Source organism: Sturnira hondurensis, unplaced genomic scaffold (assembly GCF_014824575.4).
Source record: "Sturnira hondurensis isolate 20B ecotype Veracruz unplaced genomic scaffold, ASM1482457v3 Scaffold0005220, whole genome shotgun sequence".
NCBI lineage: Eukaryota > Metazoa > Chordata > Mammalia > Chiroptera > Phyllostomidae > Sturnira > Sturnira hondurensis.
In genome coordinates this window covers 6,200,389-6,222,405 of record NW_028077851.1, presented here as the reverse complement: position 1 = coordinate 6,222,405, position 22,017 = coordinate 6,200,389, and the positions used below count along the sequence as shown (strand labels likewise).

At 41.6% G+C, this 22,017-nt stretch overlaps 1 protein-coding gene across 1 annotated transcript; it reads right to left on the bottom strand.

Annotated features, from left to right (window-relative positions):
- Positions 1 to 57: 57 nt before the first annotated feature.
- On the bottom strand, positions 58 to 20,636 carry RBBP7 (RB binding protein 7, chromatin remodeling factor). The gene is made up of 12 exons (XM_037046290.1): positions 20,320 to 20,636; positions 19,361 to 19,505; positions 14,918 to 15,063; positions 10,935 to 11,108; positions 9,818 to 9,933; positions 6,190 to 6,350; positions 5,298 to 5,424; positions 5,097 to 5,174; positions 3,969 to 4,045; positions 2,065 to 2,122; positions 1,348 to 1,458; positions 58 to 517 (listed from the first exon to the last, which is right to left on the bottom strand). The coding sequence occupies exons 1-12, from the start codon at positions 20,333 to 20,335 to the stop codon at positions 449 to 451; spliced, it is 1,278 nt and encodes a 425-aa protein (XP_036902185.1). The 5' UTR covers positions 20,336 to 20,636; the 3' UTR covers positions 58 to 448.
- Positions 20,637 to 22,017: the final 1,381 nt, after the last annotated feature.

Here is a 22,017-nt window from a genome sequence, read left to right as displayed (position 1 = left end):
AGGGACACATACATACATCCACCCACCCCATCCAGGTTCTAAAAGAATAAAACAAAATTTATTTTAAAACTTTATTTTCTGCAAAGCCAATCAACAAGTGTTGGGGGGGGGGGAAGTGTAAAAGTTATTCTTGCATATTCGGGAACAGCAAGCACTTAGGTTTGAGAAAACAAGAACTTAAAATAGTTGAATCAAAAGCAGTACCCTGCTACTTGTATTTTAAAATGCCTGTGATGTTCTTTAGCAACATTTCTTTCTTCCCTAAAAGCTACAATATGATACAGAACGCAATAGCTCACTTGAGAAAGTGCTAGAATCAGAAGGTAAAGAATGCCATATGCCATCCCACTTAACATTTCCTACTATACAATGCTTATTTTGGCGCTTGATAAACCAAGCATTCATGGTTAGCATTACATTCAACAGAAACATTTCTCATACTTTGGGTTTAAGATCCTTGTCCCTCCAGTTCCGATGTTGTGACATCTGACTCTTCATCATTGTAAATATTTTCAGCCTGGAGATAACAACCAAATAAATTCGTGAGTAAAACTCTCCATCATATTAACAGGATTATAAAAACAGCATTTAATAAATTAAATAAATTTTAAAAAATAAAATAATTCTGTCTATCCAGATTTTTGGATTCACAGGTCAGTGTTTCAGTGTTGGAAATGGACAAATTGTTCAAGGGATTTAGCTTTCTTTGTGTTTTCCCACCAAAGGCTCTAATAAATGTAATGAGGAAAGGCAGGTCGGTGTGTAATTCCACATGTATCCCATTTCCGTAGTGTAGTGGTTATCACGTTCGCATAACACATGTATCCCTAGCAGCCCAAACATTATTTCAACTGTTCATAAAAGGTGTTTCCCAAAAGCATTTTAAGCATTATTTTAGAGGGAATGATAGCCCTGAGGTTATGAAGAGTTGATTAACACCTCAGCACCTTAGAGACGTCCTGACTTGGTGCTAATATGCAGAGAACTCAGTATCATGTGGACGTGTTGACACTTTCCTCCTGTATCCTCCATACCTATGACAACACACACTGAACACAGCACTGACGCCAAGAGTCCAGATGATGAAAGGTAATAATCATGAACATCAGAGCACATGCTGTGTCTACACCTGTATGTTTATAGACACATTCAGACATTTCTCCTGACTTGACAGGAGCACAGTGAACTAAAGATTGCCATTAAAATGGAAAAAGCGTTTTGAAGATTGTTTCCTTTCTATAAATATTTGATATAGTATACACCTAGGTGTGTGACATATTTGTTACATTATATCATTAGTAAGTCTCTTCTTTACATAATCATTCAAGGAAAAACAGTTTAGCTCACCATTTGCCAGATCTGCATGATGTTATCCTCAGACACTGAGCAAATGACCCATGGCTCATTGGGGTTCCAGCTGAAGTCTGATATCTTTGCAGTGTGTCCTCCATGAATAAACTGTTAAGAACAACAAAAAAGGCCAAGGTGTCACATCTTACGTTAAGTTAGTTTTTAGCGCATCGGTCTTGCAACATCGGGACTGGTGTGCCTGTCCTGCAGTTTGGAGAGGGTGGTACCAGCTTAGTGCACCCCCACATAAACCTTCGATAGACCGACTAGACAATCTGATCAGCAACAGGAGGGAGGCGGGCACTGCTGGCATCAACAAGCTCAAGAAAGTGTAGTTTCTGGGCAGTGAACTTTAAAAATCCAGTCATTAAAATTTTTCCATACCGTTAGAAAGTATTAAGTGTTGTTAAGTGAGTATCTGCTCCCTCCCCACAAAAAAACCCCTCAGAAATCAATGAAATCAATGAGGAGTTACTATATACTATTTTCTAGGAGCTCAAATTATTACTAATGAAACATTGCCCAAAACCTTCTGGGTTCTAGTTCCTATTTTAAGTAAACATCAAACCCCAATCACAACAACCTCCAAGACCTCCAACTGGAAGTCATCAAGAGCTAGAATCTGAAGTTGACTCATTTTCCATATACATGGATCAACGACAGAATCCAATCTGCATGTGACATTTCATCTTGCATAAGAAAGCCAACATATACCAGGAGTTCAGGAGGCCCATCTTCGGCATCTTCCGCTGATTGTTCTTCTCCAATTTTGCTAGTGAGAAAGAGCATAATGCTTTTGTTACTGAAATCCTTGCAGCACACACCTACTGGGAAAACAACATTTCTATGCTGCTATCAATTAGTTTTTGTATTATTTGGTGGGAGGGTGGGGTGCTTACTTTCTGGAAATGGGTAAGAGCTGTTTCAAACTGAAGCTGCGGAATAGAAACTGTTAATAAATATTAAAATCCATTCAATATTTTTTACTGTGGTGTTTACACTGCTTTAGAATTAAAAGGTGAAAAGTATATAAAATATCTGCAGAAGAACTGATGCTGGCCCCCTACATTTCACTCTTTAACACCTTTTTCATTCCAGGCGTGGGAAGCAGTAACACATCAGGCCCACAGACCTGAAGACAGGACAACAAACCAACTTCACGGGATGTGCAGGCCAGTGAAAAGTTAGTAAGTTTTCTTTTTTCTTTTCTTAAATGCTTCGATTTGTAAAACCTGCTAGCAGTCCCAACAGTGAAATCCCTCTTAAAAGACACACCACTTATCAGCCCTATCTGATTATCTAGCCCAAAGGTGGACTTTGCTAGTAATAACTGCTGGAAAAACAGCCAAAATACACAACCTTCTAAGTGACAGACTTTGCTCCTTCCCATAAAACCAATGAAACAAACCAAACACGTGGGACTGCCAGACACTGTGTTTGTCCTCCCCCTCTGAAGAGTGTAACTGCTAACACACGGACCACTTTAATCTGTAATCTTATCTAATGTAATTTTAACAGTAAGCAAGTCATAAATAAATTTTAAGAAATTATACATTTATTGGTACTTTTAGGGACAATCCAACTGCCAGGGCATAAACCTTACTCTACTACCTCATATAACCACCATCTATTTTTGGTTTAAGGTTTCTCATTTTACTACTAAAATTGTTTTCAAATATACTCATCTATCTGCTTTAAAGGCCCTCTACATTTTTAAGCACCTATCATGGCCACAGTTTGTTTCATAAGAACACAGAACATTAGCTGTTTAGAAGCTTTACAATACCAGTATTTTATTCTCCACTGTCTCTGTCCCCTACACTGAAAAATGGGTTCTACTGTCCTGTAATTAAGGCAGCTCTGGTTTTAATGCACTAAAAACTCAGTCCACTTCAACATAATACATTTAATACAGGCAAGAAAAAAGTTATTCATTGGTAATTTAAAGATTTAAACATAAGATAACAGTATCCGAAGGAGAAGTATGTATTATAAATGAGCAACCTTATTAATGGCTCCAAAGGCTCAGACTCCAAAAAGGAAAGAGGTCTGGAAATTCTTGGAATGGCCACTATAAAGCCAACAACTTTCAGAATTGGAAGAAACTCTTCATATGATGGGCCCTCCGAAGAACATAAACTCTGACAACAGGGGCTGTGCTTATCCTGTTCCTAAGTTACAGAACCCACAGCATGAGCTCATCTGCTGAATGCACTGATCAAAGTACAGAAGAGCAAATGGTAGCAAATCTCTGAGAAAGACAACTCCTGCAGGTGTACGCTGAGATTCCACGAGACATAAACAGCTAACATCTCTACCCCTTTCTATAGCAAAAGTGTTTTCAATATAATCATTTGGATATTACAACACAAATGCACCCCTCCCCCAACCTCACACCTGAATATCAAGAGAAATAAAACACTGCATAAATTTATATTATAGCACATTTGCTGATTTACTTCTGTTTTATGGAACAAAGACTCTTCAGGAAGGTACTTCAAAATTAATATTCAACTTATAACACTGGGGTTAGCAAATTGCTCTTCTAAATTTATGAATTACATAATCTTCCAGATTAGCATATTTATGCAGTTTCTCATCACCAGATTCTGAGTTACCTTAAATCCCACACATTGAGGCGGCGATCAGTACCACTTGAAGCCAGAATAGTTTCATTATGTGGAGACCAGTGGACCTAGCAATACATATTTGAAAATGTAAAGAATCATCTACTCTTAGGTTTGTGAATATTATCCTAATCCTCATTATCTTCCCATGGTGTGCTCTGTATCCTCTCCTTCTTGGCCTACAGCCCTCTTACCCTTCTTGTCTAATCCTTCCAAGTGCTCTTAAATGGCCCATCTCCTCGGCTTGCCCCCAGAAAGGATGCACTCCCCAGTATAGAGGAACTTAGTTAGCTAGGGGGCCCAAAAACTATCCCAGAAGCTTTTATTCTTACTATTTTTTTAATCCTCACCCCAGGACAAGCTTATTGATTTCAGAGAGAGGGGAAGGGAGAGAAAGATCAATAGGAGAGAAACATCAACCAGTTGCCTCTTGTACACACCCCGATCAGGGACTGAACTCGCAACCTAGGCTTGTGCCCTGATTGGGATTTCGAACCCGTGACCTTTCAGTTTATGGGACAATACTCCAACCAACTGAGCCACACCAACTAGAGCCATCCCATAAGCTTTTTAAAATTTCAGTGAATTGTATCTTAACCTAAGCAAATCTCTATTTTAAACCACATGCAAGATATTTTTTCACTGGAGGAGACACCATGCTGGCGTACCTGAACAGAAGAATCATTGTATTTTTACTTTTTAAAAAAAATCTTGATAGTAAGATTGTTTCCTGTTTTTTTTTTAAAGATTTTACTTATTTATCTTTAGAGGGGAAGGGAAGGAGAGAAGTATCAATGTATGGTTGCCTCTCATGAGTCCCCTGCTGGGAACTGGCCTGCAACCCAGGCATGTGCCCTGACTGGGAATCGAACAACCAGGGCATGTAATTTTACTTTTTAAACATCCTGTTTTGCAAGGCTTTTTCTTCTACTTCTGAACTAATTGTTTCTCAAAAAGCTCCAAGTTATTTTCTACTAGTTAAATTATACAATAGAGGAACTTAAAAAAACAAACAAAAAACAAGTCCCATGCCCATGATATAAAAGAAAAAACATTAAATTTCCCCCTACCAAAAGTTACTAAAACATGACATAGATATACCGGAAAACTGTCACATACCTGGAAAATTTCATCTTTATGAGATTCAAATGTATGGAGCTTCAGTTTTAAATTACGCAGATCCCATAAAGCTACAGTCTGAAGAAAAATAACAAATGAAAAGGAATTAAATTTTGCACTTTCCGTAAGAGTTTTAAAATATCTGCTTATTGTACAAGACAACTAGGTCGGTAAACAGCAAATATGCAAAAACACAAAAACCTTATCTGCAGAGCCAGTTGCGAGAATGAACTCGCTGTAGGGATTGAATGACAGGCAATTGACTTCAGCGGTGTGGGCATCCACCAGGTGGCTTGGCTTGGAGGTGGTATTGGACCTGGTGTCCCATCTAAAACACAAAGGTACAAGGCACACAGCACAGGAGGTGGTCACTCGAGGACCTCAACCTCTCATCCCGCACACTCATTTCCTCATGAGCACCACTCCGCACCACCATGACGCCCACCCCCCTTCAGAGACACCAGCCATGCCTAGAGTTGGCAATTTGGACTTCCAGCCACTGATATGTTTTAAACCCACAGGGAACGAACTAGGGCTTGTTTCTTGTTTACTAGATTCCTGTCTTAATATACCAACTATTTCAAGTATACAGAAAATGCTGCCAATGTAGACAATAACGTAACAAGTTGCTATCTACAAACCAGCCTTGCCTGGTTTCAGTACTTTGCCTTCGTTGTCTCACGTATTCCTTTGAGATAAACAGCATTCCAGGTGGGTGAATGCAGCCCTGTGGCCATGCACTGATATAATCATTCTCCTCCCTCATCTTCAAAAAAGCCACCCTTATCCCAGTTTTGATGTTTACCTCCACACCAAAGCACATTTCTTCACATTTACATACCTGTTTTCTTTTTTAAATAAAAAACTGGGTCTACTCATATCGCACAGTGACTTTTGTGTAAAAAGGCCATTATATACATGCAATTTATTTTATGTCAATTATAGCTGTCAATTATACTTCATTATAGCTGTTTTCATTGTCAAAAGCCAGGACATAACTTAAAAAGAAGAAATGAAACCACAGGCAACCATAATCACGGATGGTCATTCAGGACACCCCTATCACAAGACCCCACTGAACCGTCCACCTTACATCATAAGTTTCTGATCATCAGCGACAGATCCAAACAGTGACTCATGCAGCAGATGCCAGGCCACATCCTCAACAACAGCTGAGTGGCCAGTAAAGATCGCTTTAGCATCCACAATTTTGCCTTCCTTTGGTCCTGCATTTATATCCCACAGACAGACAGTCTGAAGAAGGAAAAAAAAAAAAACACCAAAAGAACATAAAAGATTGAATTTAAATGTAACATCTTATTTAAAAGATCTTCAGTAGAAACAAAACTATCTAACTATATAAATGTTAGAAATAAACATGAAGAAGAGTAATATTAACAAAAGTAAAGCTTTACAAACAGTAGAATGTATGGGCGTAGCTTCCATGACCTAAGATGCGAAGGGTAAAGAAAATACACTGTAATGGGAGCAGGCAGGGGAAGACACAGCATGCTGGCAGGTCGAGGACACTCAGATTAGAGTTTCTACCTACATACATTCAGTTAAGTATCTAAAGTTCATATAGACCAGATTCCACAACACTGAGAGCCCAGCATTTGGTATCTGCTGAAGAGATTGTGCCCACCCTAAAAACTCATGCTGGCCTGGGAAACTGATAAAACTAAAATGTGCTTCTTGAAAAATCAAGTCTTTGAATGACCCTCTCACAGCAGGAAACACCACAGGCATCAGGGAGCCAGACGGTGAATGTCCCAGAAAGTCCTACTAGGCTACTTTGAGAGGCCACTTAAGGGTCTGCAGACAGACCCCTGGTGTGCTCCTCCAAATATCAGCAGAGCAAACCCGAAAAGAGGCCACAGGGCCCGCAGGCTCTGGGAGCTGAGTCTTCTCTTGACATCCAATCACAAAAAAAAGCTAAGAGGTAAGCTTTTATGAAAACAATACCACAAGCTATAGGGCAATGATTCTCAGACAATGGTGTAAGAGTGAATTCCATTACAGTATAGTCACATCGATTCCACCGACACTGGTAATAGCTTCATTTTTTAAATTACTTTCTTTCACTGATTTTAGGGTGAGGGAAAGGGAGGAAGAGAGGGAGAGAAACATCGATCAGTTGCCTCTTGCACTCACCCTGACCAGGAACTGAACTGGCAACCTTTTGCTATGCAGGACAATACCCAACCAACTGAGTCACATTGGCCAGGGCGGCTTCACCTCTTTTTAAATCTGGTTCTTATCTGAAAGGGTTTCTGTAACTAAGCTAATTCCCAGTAACAGCTATTGTCCCAGCAACAAAAAGAAATCACACATATGCCCTTAGTCTCTGTTGCTACTTACACACTGACTCAAAATTCACATGCACTGAAGAGAAACGAACGAGAAGAGCTCTCGCTACCACCCCTCCTCTTCCCCTCAGAAGGATGGACTCTGGGAAGATTAGCCTTTGCTTGGCAAATGCAGAGCTCGTGGGAAACAACTATTATTTTGACTGGTGTCCGGGAGACTCTCTCCTGTCTGCCACGAGGGAAGCAGGAACAAGACATAGGCTCCAACAGTCCAACCAGGACTTTGGGAGACTGGGGAGAATCGGTTCTGATGGTAGGGGAACATAACATCCACTTTCCAGGATGGCAAAAGTGACATCTTCACTGGCCTGATTTGCTGGCCTCCCCTCTCTTTTCCGGGCCATTTTCTAGCAATCACAGCAATTCTATGTACTTCACCCAATGCTCTTCTGATAAATTCCTTTTGTTGAAATCAGCCAGTCAGTTTTGGTTGTTTTTACTTAAGAATCTTGAATGGAGCAATTAACTACATTCAGTAGTTCAAAAAGCATAACAAAAAATGCTGTCAACAGAACTATAAAGGTCTTCGATGGGACAGGCCCTGTTCTGGGCAGAGGGTCATATACTAAGGAAAGCAAGGGATCCACTTTCAAAAAACTAATGTGTTAATGCCAACTGTCGCCAAGTTATAGGAGTCTACTATTGGCTTCTGGTTGGAGTCACCTTCTGCTTTCAGTATGGGATCCACGAAGAAGATCTGAGGCTGTTAGTGGCAAGAATGCTACAAATATTAATCTACAATAAATTAATGGGGCCCCTCTGAGTTTGTGCAGTACTTTTTAATTGTTAAAGTAACTTAAGAATACTGAGGCAACTCAATAGGGAAAGATTTGTCTTTTCGATAAATGCTGCAAGGAAAACTGGATAGCCACATGCAGAGAATGAAGCTGGATGTCTACTTCACACTGTATACAAAAATTAACTCAAATGGAATCAAAGACCTAAATTTAAGAGGTAAAACTATAAAATTCTTGGAAGAAAATATAGATGTCAATCTTTTTGATCCTGGGTTTATGTGTGATTTCTTTTTTTTTTAAATTTACTTAAGAAATATGTGTGGTTTCTTAGATACGATGCCAAAGGGACAAGTGACAAAATAAAATACAGAAACTGGGCTGAAAATGGAACACTTTTGTGTTGCAGAGGACAGCATCCAAAAAGTGAAAAAAACCACCACAGAATGGGAGAAAAAAATTGTGTACTCCTCAGCCGAGGATGTATCTGTTGATTTTAGAGAGGAAGGGTGAGGAAGACAGGACAGGCCATCGGTTGCCTGTCCTACAGGCCCCAACTGGGAATCGAAGCCATAACCTTTTGGCATATGGGACGATGCTCCAACCAACTGAGCCAAATGGGAGAAAAATGTTCACATCTTATATCTGATAAAGAACTTGTTTATAGAGTATGTAAAAGAACTTACAACTCAACCAAACAACATTTACAAATGGACAAAGGATTTCAATATGTGTTTTTCCAAAGAAGATATACAAATGGCCAATAGGCGCAAGGAAAGGTGGTCAACTTCAGTGGCCATTATGGAAATGCAAATCAATCAATACCACAGTGAGATAGCACTTCACACCCACTAGGATGGCTATACTAAAAAAGACAGGCAATAACAAGTGTTGGTGAGGACATGGAAAAAACGACAACCCTGGTACATTGCTGGTGGGAATGTAAAGTGGTGCAGCTGCTTTGGAAAACAATCTGGCAGTTCTTCAGGAAGTTAAACATAGAGTTGCCATATGACCCAGTAATTCTACTCCTAGGTAATTACTCGAGAGAAATGAAAACATATGTTCACATAAAACTTGTACAAAGATGTTCACAGCAACATCATTCAAAATAGTTCCACAGTGGAAGCAAACCAAATGTTCAACTGATAAATGAATAAACTGTAGTATATCCATATGATGAAATATTACTCAGCTATAAAAAGAAATGAAGTACTGACATATACTTCAATATGGACGAACCTTGAAAACATTATGCTATGTGAAGTCAGCCAGATACAAATGGCCATGTGTTATATGATTGAACTTCTATGAAATACCGAGAATACACAAATCTATAGAGATAGGAAATAAATTAGTGGTTGCCAGGAGCTGTGCGAAGAAAGGATTGGGGAATAACTATTTAATGGGCATGGAGTTTCTTTTTTGTGATATTTGAGGAAAATATTTTAAAATTATATAGCAGTCATTTCACAGCTTCATGAACACACTACATACCACAGAACTGTACACTTAACAAAACCTTTCATCTATCCAGTGCTCGGGCAATGCAGAGCTGTCCATGACACTGTCTTTAACTCTCAGTATGTGAACAGATTAGGAAGAACAGGTTTCTTACATGGTCGTCAGATGCACTTAGCAGATGTCCACTCAAATTAGAATTCCAGGAAAGACCATAGCCTTCCTTTTGGTGGCCTCTTAACCTAAGGTCAGGATTACATTCTCCACTTGGGTCTAAAGGAAAAAAGAAACACATTAACTACTGATTATCTATTTATCAGAATTGGTAAGAGAAAAGCCTCACCTGAGTGAACCATAACATTTGTGCTTGGAAAAACACTGCACACACACAAGGACTTGGTCTGACCCAAAGCTGCCTTGAAAAGATGTTCTCTGTGCTTCGTTTCAAACACTCAATGCAAACAAGGTCCCATCACCACAAAACTGGTTCCTTCGCAAAACCTAGTACTAGCTCTAACACAAACAGAAAACTAGCTACCCTACAAATTTGCGCAATGACAACCCACCTCACCCCTGGGTCAATTTTTAAAAATATTTTTGTGAGGAAAGAGGTAACACAGCAGGTCTGTTTGCTCAGTTCTTGCATGCCTCCGAGGTAACCTTGGAACCATGACTGACCCTTAAGCCAGCTCCTAGGAATGTGACCCTCAAAGAATTCTTCACGTCACTAAATGACAAAGTTATGTATACCCAGAGCACTGCGGCATGCTGTGGTGGTTTGTAGGACTGTTGAGCAAGATTCACGATGTTATCTTCACTGCTGGGGTCCAGAGGTTTCCTTACCATGACTGGTCAGTCGTACAGCAAGATGTGCCTATATGAGCAGATCTCCATAAAAACACCAGACCCTGAGACTCAAATGGGCTTCTCTGGGCAGAGAAATTAGCTAGCACATGCCCCTGTGATTTGCTGCTAGAGAGAAAGCATGTTCTGTGTGGCGACAGCAGGGAAGGACTCAGAAGCCTGTGTCTGACCTCAATGGACTCTGCCTGATCTGTACTTTTTTCCTCCTGCTTTTGCTCTGTATAATTCGCCGCTAGGAGTATAACCTGCTGTGAGTTCCTTCTCTTAAATCGTTGGACTTGAGAGTGGTTATTGGACCCACGCAATAATTTTTAAACCTTGAAAAATTATAGTGTACAGTAGTTTGAATGACCTCAAAACAATTACTTTGTATTAATAAAAATGGTTAAGCAATGGCTTTTTTTTTTTACCTGGTTTAGCAGGGTGCTTTGTATAGTCAAAAACCAGCACATCAGAAGATGGTGTTTTTGTAGCAATGATGTGAGGATTCTGTGGCATGTAACGAGCACGGTTTACTTCTCCTTCGTGATTGATTTTAATTTCACATTCAATTTTTCCTGTTACAGAACCAAAGCCACCAAATTCTAATGTAAGAGGAAAGAAATAAACACACTTATGATTGAAATCCATAAGTCAATCTGATCAACCCAGCAGATTTTAATACAATACAAACTGATGAGAGAGAACACAAAAATATGGGTTGACACTTCAAATTAATTTATTCTCAAAGCCCATTTGCATTGGAAAATACTGAGAGCTATTTTATGCAAGTTAATCCAATTCCACCTTGGATTTAAAACAATTAGAAACCAGCCTCTTAACAGTTCTGAAGATCATGTAGTTCACTAAAATTCAAATTACCATGTAATAAGCACAGTTTAGCTTTTCAGTGCAAATACAACTCATTTGGAAACACTGCAGTGAATGAGCATCTTATTTTAGGTTTCATCAAGACAGGGAAGGCATAAATCCTCCCTGTATCTAAAGTCAGAAACATCTTCAAATAGCATACCCATGCCAACCAATCCCTGCCCAAACCCAAGGCACACATACGTGCTGGTTCCACCACCATACTAGGTTCAACTGCTAGTGGAGGGCCAACGCTAAAACCAGAGGGCTTAACTTCTTTATCTGGTGTGGGAATAAGCCTATAATGTTAGTTATTAAAAAGGCCCTGGAAAAGTAACAAAGCCACATAAAAAGTATAATGTCTGGGAAGCAGCAAGATGATGAAAGAATACAAGTAGAGAACATCTAAGCAAATAACAGCAAACAAGAATATTTTCTTTTTTGTGCTCACAGATAAAAACTTGAATTACCTGCTGACACACAAAGTTTGTAGGCTTCACATTATAATTGTTATTTTTTCCTGACCTATCTTACTTTTGTGCATATTCCTTTTTAGCTCACCCCATGTCTCTGTCAGGGAACACTAATTCAAATGCCTAACGGAGCCAGGCAGGTAACAAGTCAAACAGACTGGCTGGGACCTGGTGAAAATATACCAAAAGCAGTACACCATTTCTCAGTTTCAGCCAGCTATGTGGGAATGCTTAATGAACATGGACTCCCACGACTTAACGTCACAATTAGCCATTCTTCTCTATGGCAAACGTTAACTTACTATTTTCCTTGTGGCTGAAAATTATCTCCCATTCCATACAACTACACTCACACAACCATATGAAATCATCTATTCTCCCTGTCAATCAAAGAACTGTGCCTCCCCCTTCCTAAGACCACCCCTCTGGATTGTCTTTTCACCTCCTACTTCCTGAGAGTCTACTCCAAACCTGCCCCTGCCCCCATGGATTCCAAGGGGTTTTTTCTCACCCTTCTTCTATCAAGACATTCAAGTTTTCCAACTCATTTGGATAGAACAAACTGAACAACTATCATTTAAAAAAATTGGGTTTTCAGGTAAGATTTTGAACACAGGGCTTTGTTTTTTCAAACTTAAAAAAAAAAAAGTTTTGAGCCCTGGCTGGTGTGCTGTTCTGCGAACCAATAGGTTTTTAGTTTGATTCTCAATCAGGACACATGCCTGGGCTGTGGTCCAGGTCCCCAGTTGGGGGGCATGCGAGAGGCAACCAATCAACGTCTCTCACACCAATGCTTCTCTCCCTTTTTTTCCTCCCTTCCTTCCCCTCAAATAAAATCTTCAAAAAATTTTAAAAATTAAAAAAGTTTGAAAAACCACTATCTTAATGATAAATGTATGCATTAAAAATACCGTAACAAAAAATAGCTGGTAAAATTATTTCAGTCGTTTGCTAGACTGTAATACACTGGACAGGTGATTTTAAAGCCATTAAAAAGCTTTCTGATTACAAGAAAAATTACAAAGATAAGGCGTAAGGTTGTAGGGGAATGACAGCCCCTACAAGTACTGGCTCCCCTGGCTAGGCAAGTGTTATGTTCTAGGAACCCATGTGTATCAGGGCAGCAGCTGGCATTGTTGTGAGAGACTGTGTTCAACTTCAGTGCATTTATTTTTGGAAGACTTTTTCAACAAGTTTGCCCATTTCATGATGGGTGATTTACGAACTCACCTGACCACAGTGTGCTGAATGTTCAGCAGTTTTTGACCAAAACGGCATAACCCCATGTCCCACCCTTCCTATTCATACAAGGGACTTTTTTTTGTTTGTTTCCCTGGGTGAAAAAGTCCTCAAAGGGAAACATTTTGCTGATGTGGAAGAAGTGGAACAAAAAATGGCAGAAGCCATAAAAGGCAACAGAATTGACAAGTTCAAAAACTGTTTTGAGCAGTGGAAAAACTGTCTTGATAGGTATATTGCATCGAATGGAGAATACTTTGAAGGTGACTTAAGTTTAAACATGTAAGAATACACAATTTTTTATAAATAAATTGCACTTTTTTGGTCCCCCCTCGTACATGATATAATATTGAATGTATAAGCTGTTAAAACATTATGTGCATTTACTACTGCATCAGTAATAAAAATACAAAGAGCTGAAATAACACACTAACTGCAGGACAGTGATGAATTCTGGAGAGGGAGGAATGGAGGTAGTGGTTGGTGGGACTTAAGCTAGAATGTAATATTTTCAATAAGAAGAAAAAAACCTAAAGTAAATACTGGAAAATGTTAAGATCTATTAAACCATTTGAGGCTGTGTGGGAAACACTAACCCAGCAGGTCTGGTTGCTTAACCCTCACGGTTCTGAGGGACACTGGGACTGGGACTGACCGCTGAATGAGTCCTAGGAACACAGATCTCAGAATGTTCTTTATATTACTGTTGGACTGATGATTTTCTGGTGTACACCTGGAGCAATGGACCGTGCTGTACCAGTTTGTCAGGGTTACTGCACACATGTATCAACACTGATGACATGCTCCTGGTTTCATTATTGGGGTCCTGAGTTTGTGTCATGGTTGGTTGCCAGCAGAACAGGATGTGCCTATGAAACCAGCCCTCCCTGAAAGCCTCAGACCTTGACACTCAAATGGGTTTTCCCTGGGCACGCATCCCTGTCATTTGCTGCCAGAGAGAAAGCACATCCTGTGCAGCCCTGGACAAGACTTTCACCAAATTTCCTTGGACTCCCTGATGCGTATCTTCTTCCTGCTGCTTCTGTTCTGTATGTACTCTTTATTTTAACAAACTTTATCCATTAGTATAATTTGTTATCAAATCTTGTGAGCCCTCCTAGCAAAATCACCGGAACTTGGGTGGTTGTGGGAGTATCAAAGTAGGGGAATGTATGTTTGACTGGAGGGGAAAAAACACAAGGAAATCAACAGTTTCCATAAACCCACTATTGCCCTGGCTGGTGTAGCTCAGTGGATTGAGCACGGGTCTGTGAACCAGAGGGTTGCCAGTTTGATTCCTAGTCAGGGCACATGCCTGGGTTGCGGGCGGGGTCCCCAGTTGGGGGCGTGTGAGAGGCAACCACACACTGATGTTTATCTCCCTCTCTTTCTCCTTCCCTTCCCCTCTCTCTAGAAATAAGTAAAATCTTTAAGAAAACCCACTATTAACTGATAAAACTGATATATATGCCTCCTGAATTTATTCTATGCAGACATCAGTCACCCAATTATCTTGGACACTTTTCTGTACCACTGTATACAGATTTATCACATTCTTAGTAATTGCTGTACAATATTCCAAATAAACCATAATGTGTTTAAACGATTTCCTATGAACTGCTATCTGGGTTGATCCTAATTTTTCTTTCTCTCCTGCAAATAATGCTACTGTGAAATCCTTGTGCACCCGTGGCAAGCAGTTCTGCATTATAATGTCCTAGCAGTTAAATAACTGGGCCAAAAGAGGCATCAGTATAAAGTTTTCGTAACATGTAATTAGAAAGAGGTATACTCCCTTAATACACCAATACTGAAATATATGGTATACCTACCACCTTTCTCGCTGTCACAGTGGGAAGCATCAAACTGTGCATCATCATTCGGAATATGGACTCGAGCAACCACGAGATGATTCTGCTCATCAGATGTGTGAGTCCCCAGAACCAGCCAATGAAGGGCATAATCCTTTCCTTCCGGTCTGTTTGGAAAAGAAAATAAGTCATACTAATCCTACAAGATATCACTTGGTAAGAAATTTAGTCCATCACTGATCCCTGTACTCACAAATCATGACTGCCTAAAAAATGTCTTCCAGTTTACACTACATGTTTCTGATTTCCCAATAAGAAACAACAAAGTAGAATGGAAAGAGTAAGGCATTGAGTCAGAAAAACTGTTCAAATCCTGGCTCAAACTAAAATTATTTATATACAATTTCTTAAATCACAACATCCCTGTGGGCCTTCACTTTAAAAAAGGTTATAAATATAAATGGCATGATGTGACATCCATGCCATTTATGTTTATGGTGCTTAAAGTTTATGAAATGGGAATTCTCGAATTTACAGGGTGGGAGGGTGTGTCTTTGTTACCTAGTTCTATGGAAACTGACTTTGAGGCTAAACAACCTGTGATTCCCCTTGACACCCTGGTCCAAGCAGTAATTTTTATATCTGTACTTACAAATGTTTCCCCCTCTGTATTACCTAAAATAGCATTTTCCTCCTGTGCCCCATAGTTCTACCTCAGTAAAGAGGGCAAAGAAGTAGGGCTCAGAGCCCCAACACTACATAAATTAGGCTATTTATCTGTTTCTCAATTTCAGTTGTACAAAGAATTCAGTAGTTTATTTCTTAAAAAGGGTTTGAGGGTTAATTCTAGGTATGTAATTTAGTAAAACTAAAAAATACAAGATGAAATTTTACCAAGATTTGACTTAAGGTTAACACACACACACACACACACACACACACACACACACACATATCCAAGAACAAAATACCACCACCATGGCCAAGTAAATAGCAGCTTGTTGGAAAAAAGACATGAGTCTTAGTTGATGTATGTTCAGTGGCCAAGAATATAATGTGGTTATCAAAAAGGGTAACTAATTCCATCTTAGGTGAATTTATATGGGGAGGCAAGGCACATGAGCACTCACCCACTTATTTTTAACTGGAAAACTACACTTAGAAAATTAGGCTCTAGGCAATGTACTTCAGGAGGGCTTAGACGAAATGAAACCTTCACAGGGAAAAGTGGCTCAACATGAAAGGGAACTTAAACATATCTCATGAGAACCATTTGAAAAGAAATAGGAATGCTTGAGAGAAAGGAGGCACCACAAAGCAATGTTAGGGCTGACATAAAAGGAAGAAAATGACTTGTTTTTTTATAGATTTAAGAAGAAAAACTAAGACCAACACAAAAAAAGTCACATTGCAGGACCTTTCTAAGGAGCACAAGCCCAACACAGACTATAGGATCTGAAAAATCCCTCTTGACTCTACAGCTCAATGATTCTGGCTCCCTTAATCATCCTAGGACTTTTGTTTTTTACTGCGAATCCTTTCATCTCCATCATTAAAACAGAAGCCTACTTTCCTGAACCAATCAATATTATACTATTTTCTCCAGTACTGGATATACCTAAGGCTATAGAGAAGACTAATGATAAAAGACCTTGTCCATTTTCATTGCCAAAATCCTTTGACTACTTTGACTCCATGGCTAAGAAAATTACCCAACAAAAACCGTAGATTATCACAAGGTTACTCTCAGCAGCACTATCTAAAGCAGCAAGACTGAAAACTACCTAAATATCCATTAACAGGGAACTGGTGACATAAATTATGGTATACCCGCAAATGGAATTCTATGGAGCCTTTAAAACACATGAGTATATCTAAGCACACTGATAGGAAAAAGCCTCCAATATAACTCTTAAAGAGTCAACTGAACAACTTACTACTAGAAAAAAGATGGAGGGAAGATATGTGTATGAACTTCATGCTGGCAGGATGCATAAGAATTTTAAACAATGGGTAAGAGAACTAGGAAAATGGAATGGGGAGGGAGGGCATTTTTCACTCTATGCACTCTTGTACCACTGAATGTGAATGACTAGAAAGCTTTTCAGGTAGAGAGTAAAATACTTGCATACATTTAAAAAGTTATTTAATAATGGCCTGGGTGGTGTGGCTCAGTGGATTGAATACCAGCCTAGGAATCAGAAGGCTGCCAGTCCCTGACTGGGGACATGTGAGAGGCAACTGTTTCTCTCCCTATCTCCTTCCCCTCTCTTTAAAAATAAATCTTTTTAAAAGTTGTTTAATAAGAGATATAAAATAATGACCAACCAGTTAAAAAATAATTTGATACTAAATAAAAAATTTTAAAAAGCCAAATCAATTACCTCACTTGATTTAATGACAACAGCTCAGAAAGTGCAGCTAATCATTTAGAAGCATGTTGAATGTAGGCAGAACGTCTTATGAGGTTGAGTAGAAAGTAGTTCCTCAGAGAACCAGGCAATAAGAGCAGCCAATATTTCTACTGCTCTGTATAGTGACAAAACACAATCACACTCCCTTCATACCCCTAACAGAATCCTGCAAAGCACACACAGCCATCTTCACCACCCAAGAATGCAGGCTGACCGGAATTTCCTTGCATTCCCAGAGGCACTGCACGTCCCACAATCAGATCCCACTTCTTCGTATGCAAAGAACACCCTAGAGTACATTAATTTAAAGTATTTTCTGGTAATTTCTTAAGTATTCATATAAAAGCAACATCTTGCCTGAGAACATATAGATTATTTTTTTTAATCTTTACACAGGACACACTATAGGTGTGTCCTTGTACATTTTACATTTACATTTATAAAAAGACTGCAGTAAAGCAGCCTTCATTGAATTCCAAATGGAGAAACAGAGTTATTTCATCCTACCTAACAAACGATTTCTGAATAGAAAGGGGTGGGAGAATCAGTATCAGTCACCACTTACTGTATACTTACTCTGCATCAGCACCTTAACTTGCATGATCTTATTTAATTCCCTCAAATGTAGGCAGCCAGCACTGTCAGCACCTTCATTTACAGACCAGACAACTAGGGGATAGAGACTGACCAATTTACCCTAATTCACAAAGCTACTAAGAAGCAGGGGTCAGGATCCAAACTCAGGTTTGAATCCTTAAAGCCCCACCTCTTTTTCTACTTTCCCTGTGGGTCAAAAAGATCTAAGAGAATGTAAATTAAGTTGTTAAAATTTTAAATCAGCTTAAGAGGAAGGTACACAAAGTCAAATGCACATGAATATCTTTAAGTAGCTGATGACCAAAGTTGTTTTAAGGTCAATGCTTAGAAATCTCCATTATTTGTGGCTACTCTTCCTACATCAATATAGTTAACACTGAGATTTTTGGGAACCCCAATGGAAGCCCCTGTGTATGGAAGTCAATGTTTTCATGTAGAATATCTGAGCATTACATAATTAATTTTATATAAAATTTACTTACCCTTATTTTTATAATTTGTCGCAAAGTCTCGTTCTAGATTAGAGTTTGATTAATTCTCATTAAATTATAGGCTCACAATATCAAAGTTTAATACACTTCTAAGTACACGTCCAAGTTCCTACTAGAAAAAGTCCAAGTACAGAGAAAGGTACTCTAATGCAGGGATTGCCTCAACTCTGGGGCTACCTGTTTTGGGTTTGAAAGCCCCCGCCACCACTTGTCACCTGTGTGATCTTGGGCATATTACTTAACATCTCAAACCCCCAATTCCATGCCAATAAAACAAGGATGATAAAAAAATTATCAAGGTATTTGTTTTGAATATTAAACCAAATAGGACATAAAACTCCATAGATGTGCCAGGCCCTGTTGCAAGAGCTCAATAAATGTCAGCAATTATTACCAGAGAAATTTTAGAAATAGCTGAAAAGAACACTCTTACGAAGACAAACAGCGACCTCAAAGTATATTCCATATTCTAGGGGAATAACACTTTTTCTTCAGTGAAGTGTTGCTAAATTCTTTCCCCTTTTGCCAATTAAAATGTATTCATGTGGGGGGCTGGTTACAAGGGTGTGTGGACTTTGCAAAAATCCATCAAGCCATACAGTTGTGATTTGTGCACTTTTCTGTACATATGCTGTTTTTCAATAAAGTTGAAAGGAAATCCATTCGTCTGGGCTCAAAGAGATGCTGTTCTATATATTTAAGCCCAAGAAATGTCAAATATATCTAGTGCTTCCTACAAATATCACTAATCTCACAACAGGTTCTTTCTCCCATTTGAAGGCCATACTTATGCCTCAGAAATCACTCACTCCATAAATCACTTGAGTTTTGGAAATAAGTCACCTGCCTCCTCATCTAAGAGCTAAATTGTCACATGCTTATGTTCCACATATAAAATACCAAAGTAGGGAATTCAGGACAACAGTTAAATTTGTGCAGAATAAGTTGCCAGGAACCCTTACTTAGTCACTTCAGGAAGCCACTGAACGGTAAGACTTGGCCACTGAAGAGCATGGGTCATAACCAGGTCATACAGAAACGGTGTGTTCTTCTTCCAGATTTTGTATTCTTCATTGATGACACGCTCCTCCACAGTATCTTCAAACACTGAAATTTGGAGAAATTAAGTGGCTGAGAACAATCAAAATCAGAATATAGACAGGTACCTGGGATCACCTCGAGATGGCCACACCCAATCTACTCTTACCTTTACCTTTAATTTGGACACGAACAACTAACTGCCCTTCCAGAGTATGCAGAGGAAGCTGATTTTGTGCACTTTGAGATCAATACCGTGGGCATATACGGAACTGGGTCATTAATTACACGAACAGCAATGCCGTTTTACCGGTTACAGCTGTTCGCACCTGTTCTAAGATGACGACCTGTTTGTAGAGGGGCTCCACGACCCACCAAGGGAGACGAATCCACGTGTAGCAGAAAGCCACCCAAGTGCTCCCCCCATCCCCCAGTGAGAGGCCTCCACTGCCACGAAGCCAACGAAGGCAGCTATAAGCTGGCGGGTTCTAGAATCCCCCGGACAAGGGCCGCGACCCCGAGGCGGTCGGCGCGCGCGTGCGCGCGCGTGAATGGAGCCGCCGTGCCCGCTTTCCGGCGGCGAAGGCCGCCTCCGCTCGGGGGCCGAGGGCGCCTAAGGGAGCGCCACCGCCTGAGGGAGGGGGGGCGGGAGGGGAAAAGGGGGCTCAACCCGCGGCCCCGCGCCCGGTCCCGGAAGTGCTTGAAGCCCTGAGCGCCTCAGCCGCGTCCCGAGTAGGCCCCTCAAGGCGCGCGCCCAGCCTCGCGCCCGGCCCCGCCCCCTGCCCCGCACGCCAATTCGCGCCTTTCTCCGGCGCGTGCCGCGGCCTCGCGCGCCCGCCGCCCCCCGCGGCCCCGGCGCGCGCCGCTCCGCAGGGCCTCTTACTCTCTTTACTCGCCATCTTGCGTCGGGTCGTTCGCCCCTCGCCGCCTTCTGACTCCCCTCTCTAGTCAAGAGCAGTCCAACCGCAGGCGCTCCTGCCTTTCCCAGGCGCGCCACACGCTCCTAGTTCTCGAAGCCTGAGCTCCGTCTAATGGCCTGGGTGCTCCCCAGACGCCGTGTCCTTCTCGCCCGCCTCCTCCCCGATCGCGGGTACCGAGGACTGAGACGCTCTTCTCTCTCTCTCCAAACTTGGAACGAGACTTTTCAACCCGCGCCTCGCAGCCCGCCCAGGCAGCTGAGCGCAGGCGCACCCGCTCTGGGAAAAGTGAGAGGCGGTGAAGGGGCGGGTCTGGGAGCTGACGGCAACGTAATCTCGACCAATGATGTGCGGCAGTCAGGTTTCACGGGGCGTTCGTAGGCGGGTTTCTGGGGAGTGGGCGGGGCGTTGTACGGCAGGAAGTTGGCGAGGCGCAGGCGCTAGGACTCGCCCGACGCTCCCGGGGCTGGGCGCGAGGGCGGATGGGGGTGCGCGGGGGTGAGCGGGGGTGGGGCGAATGGTGGCGCGGCTTGCTGGCTGCGCCTGGGCTGCGATCCCCCGGAGGCGAGCCTTGGGGCCGCGGGGCGTGGTTGCTTGCTTAGGCTGGGGGTTGGGGGATGGGAAGGGGACAGTGAGATTCCGCCGCTTAGCTAAGCGAAATATCCAAGAGAAGGAAATGGTTTCTGGTCTGGAGAGATTATTGTGCCCTCAAAGTCTACACTATAACCACGGGCAAGCAATTTTGTGCACCCCGGAAGGTTTCTCTACAGGAGACTGGCCTTTCCTGGGACTCAGTCGAGCTGAGGAGGGTTTTGTCGGAGGCAAAGGGGTTCTTTTGCAGAGGCCCTGGGCGTTTTCTGACTGCAGACTACCGATCTCTGTTAGGCGAAACCTGCGGCCTGTGCTGGCACAGGCCGTCAACTGCCTGGAGCTGACTTGAATTACATTTTCGTGTGTTCAGGCATTTGGGTCCTTCAGATGATGATTTGTGGTCTCATATTCCGGAGACTTTGTCCCTGCACTGGCATTCTTGTCTCTGTCCCAACCCGGCCCCCCTGCTGAGTCATTCTTATCAACTACGTGGGGGCTCAGGGGGAATCCACCCCAAGCTGGCGATGCTGGGGAGAGCTGCTCTAAGCTAACCGGGGCTGACTTGCTGAGCCCTGCTCTGCCCGGGAACTTGATAGCCCCTGAGGAGTGGGTTGGGGTGAGGAGAAAGCGGGCTGCAAGGCCAAAAGGGCCAGGAGCAGAGGGGGTGGGGGGTGGGGGGACGTGGTCGAGGTGCCACGTGCAAAGAGAACCTCAACCTCAGTCTACATCCAGACTCCGATAGAGGCTCTCCCTGCAAAAGCACCCGGTGAAACCCTTGATGCTTTTAATATTTTCCAAGTGTCTTCTCGCAAGTGACCCTGGTGATTCTCAAAGGAAATCGTGCAGTTGCCGCTGGGATGTCCACTTTTCTGATCGGGAAACGTACCCAGATGTTATCCTATTCGGTGGCAGAACCACTCATATTACTTTGCATAGAAATTAACCGCATGGTGACCCTGGTTTTCTATACCACACAATTCATTATAATGCTCTCTCTGCCTTCCTGTGGGGCCCAGGATTGTTAGAGACCAAAGCTGAGGAGGGGCGGAGCTGGAGAGGGAAGAGGGTTGAAA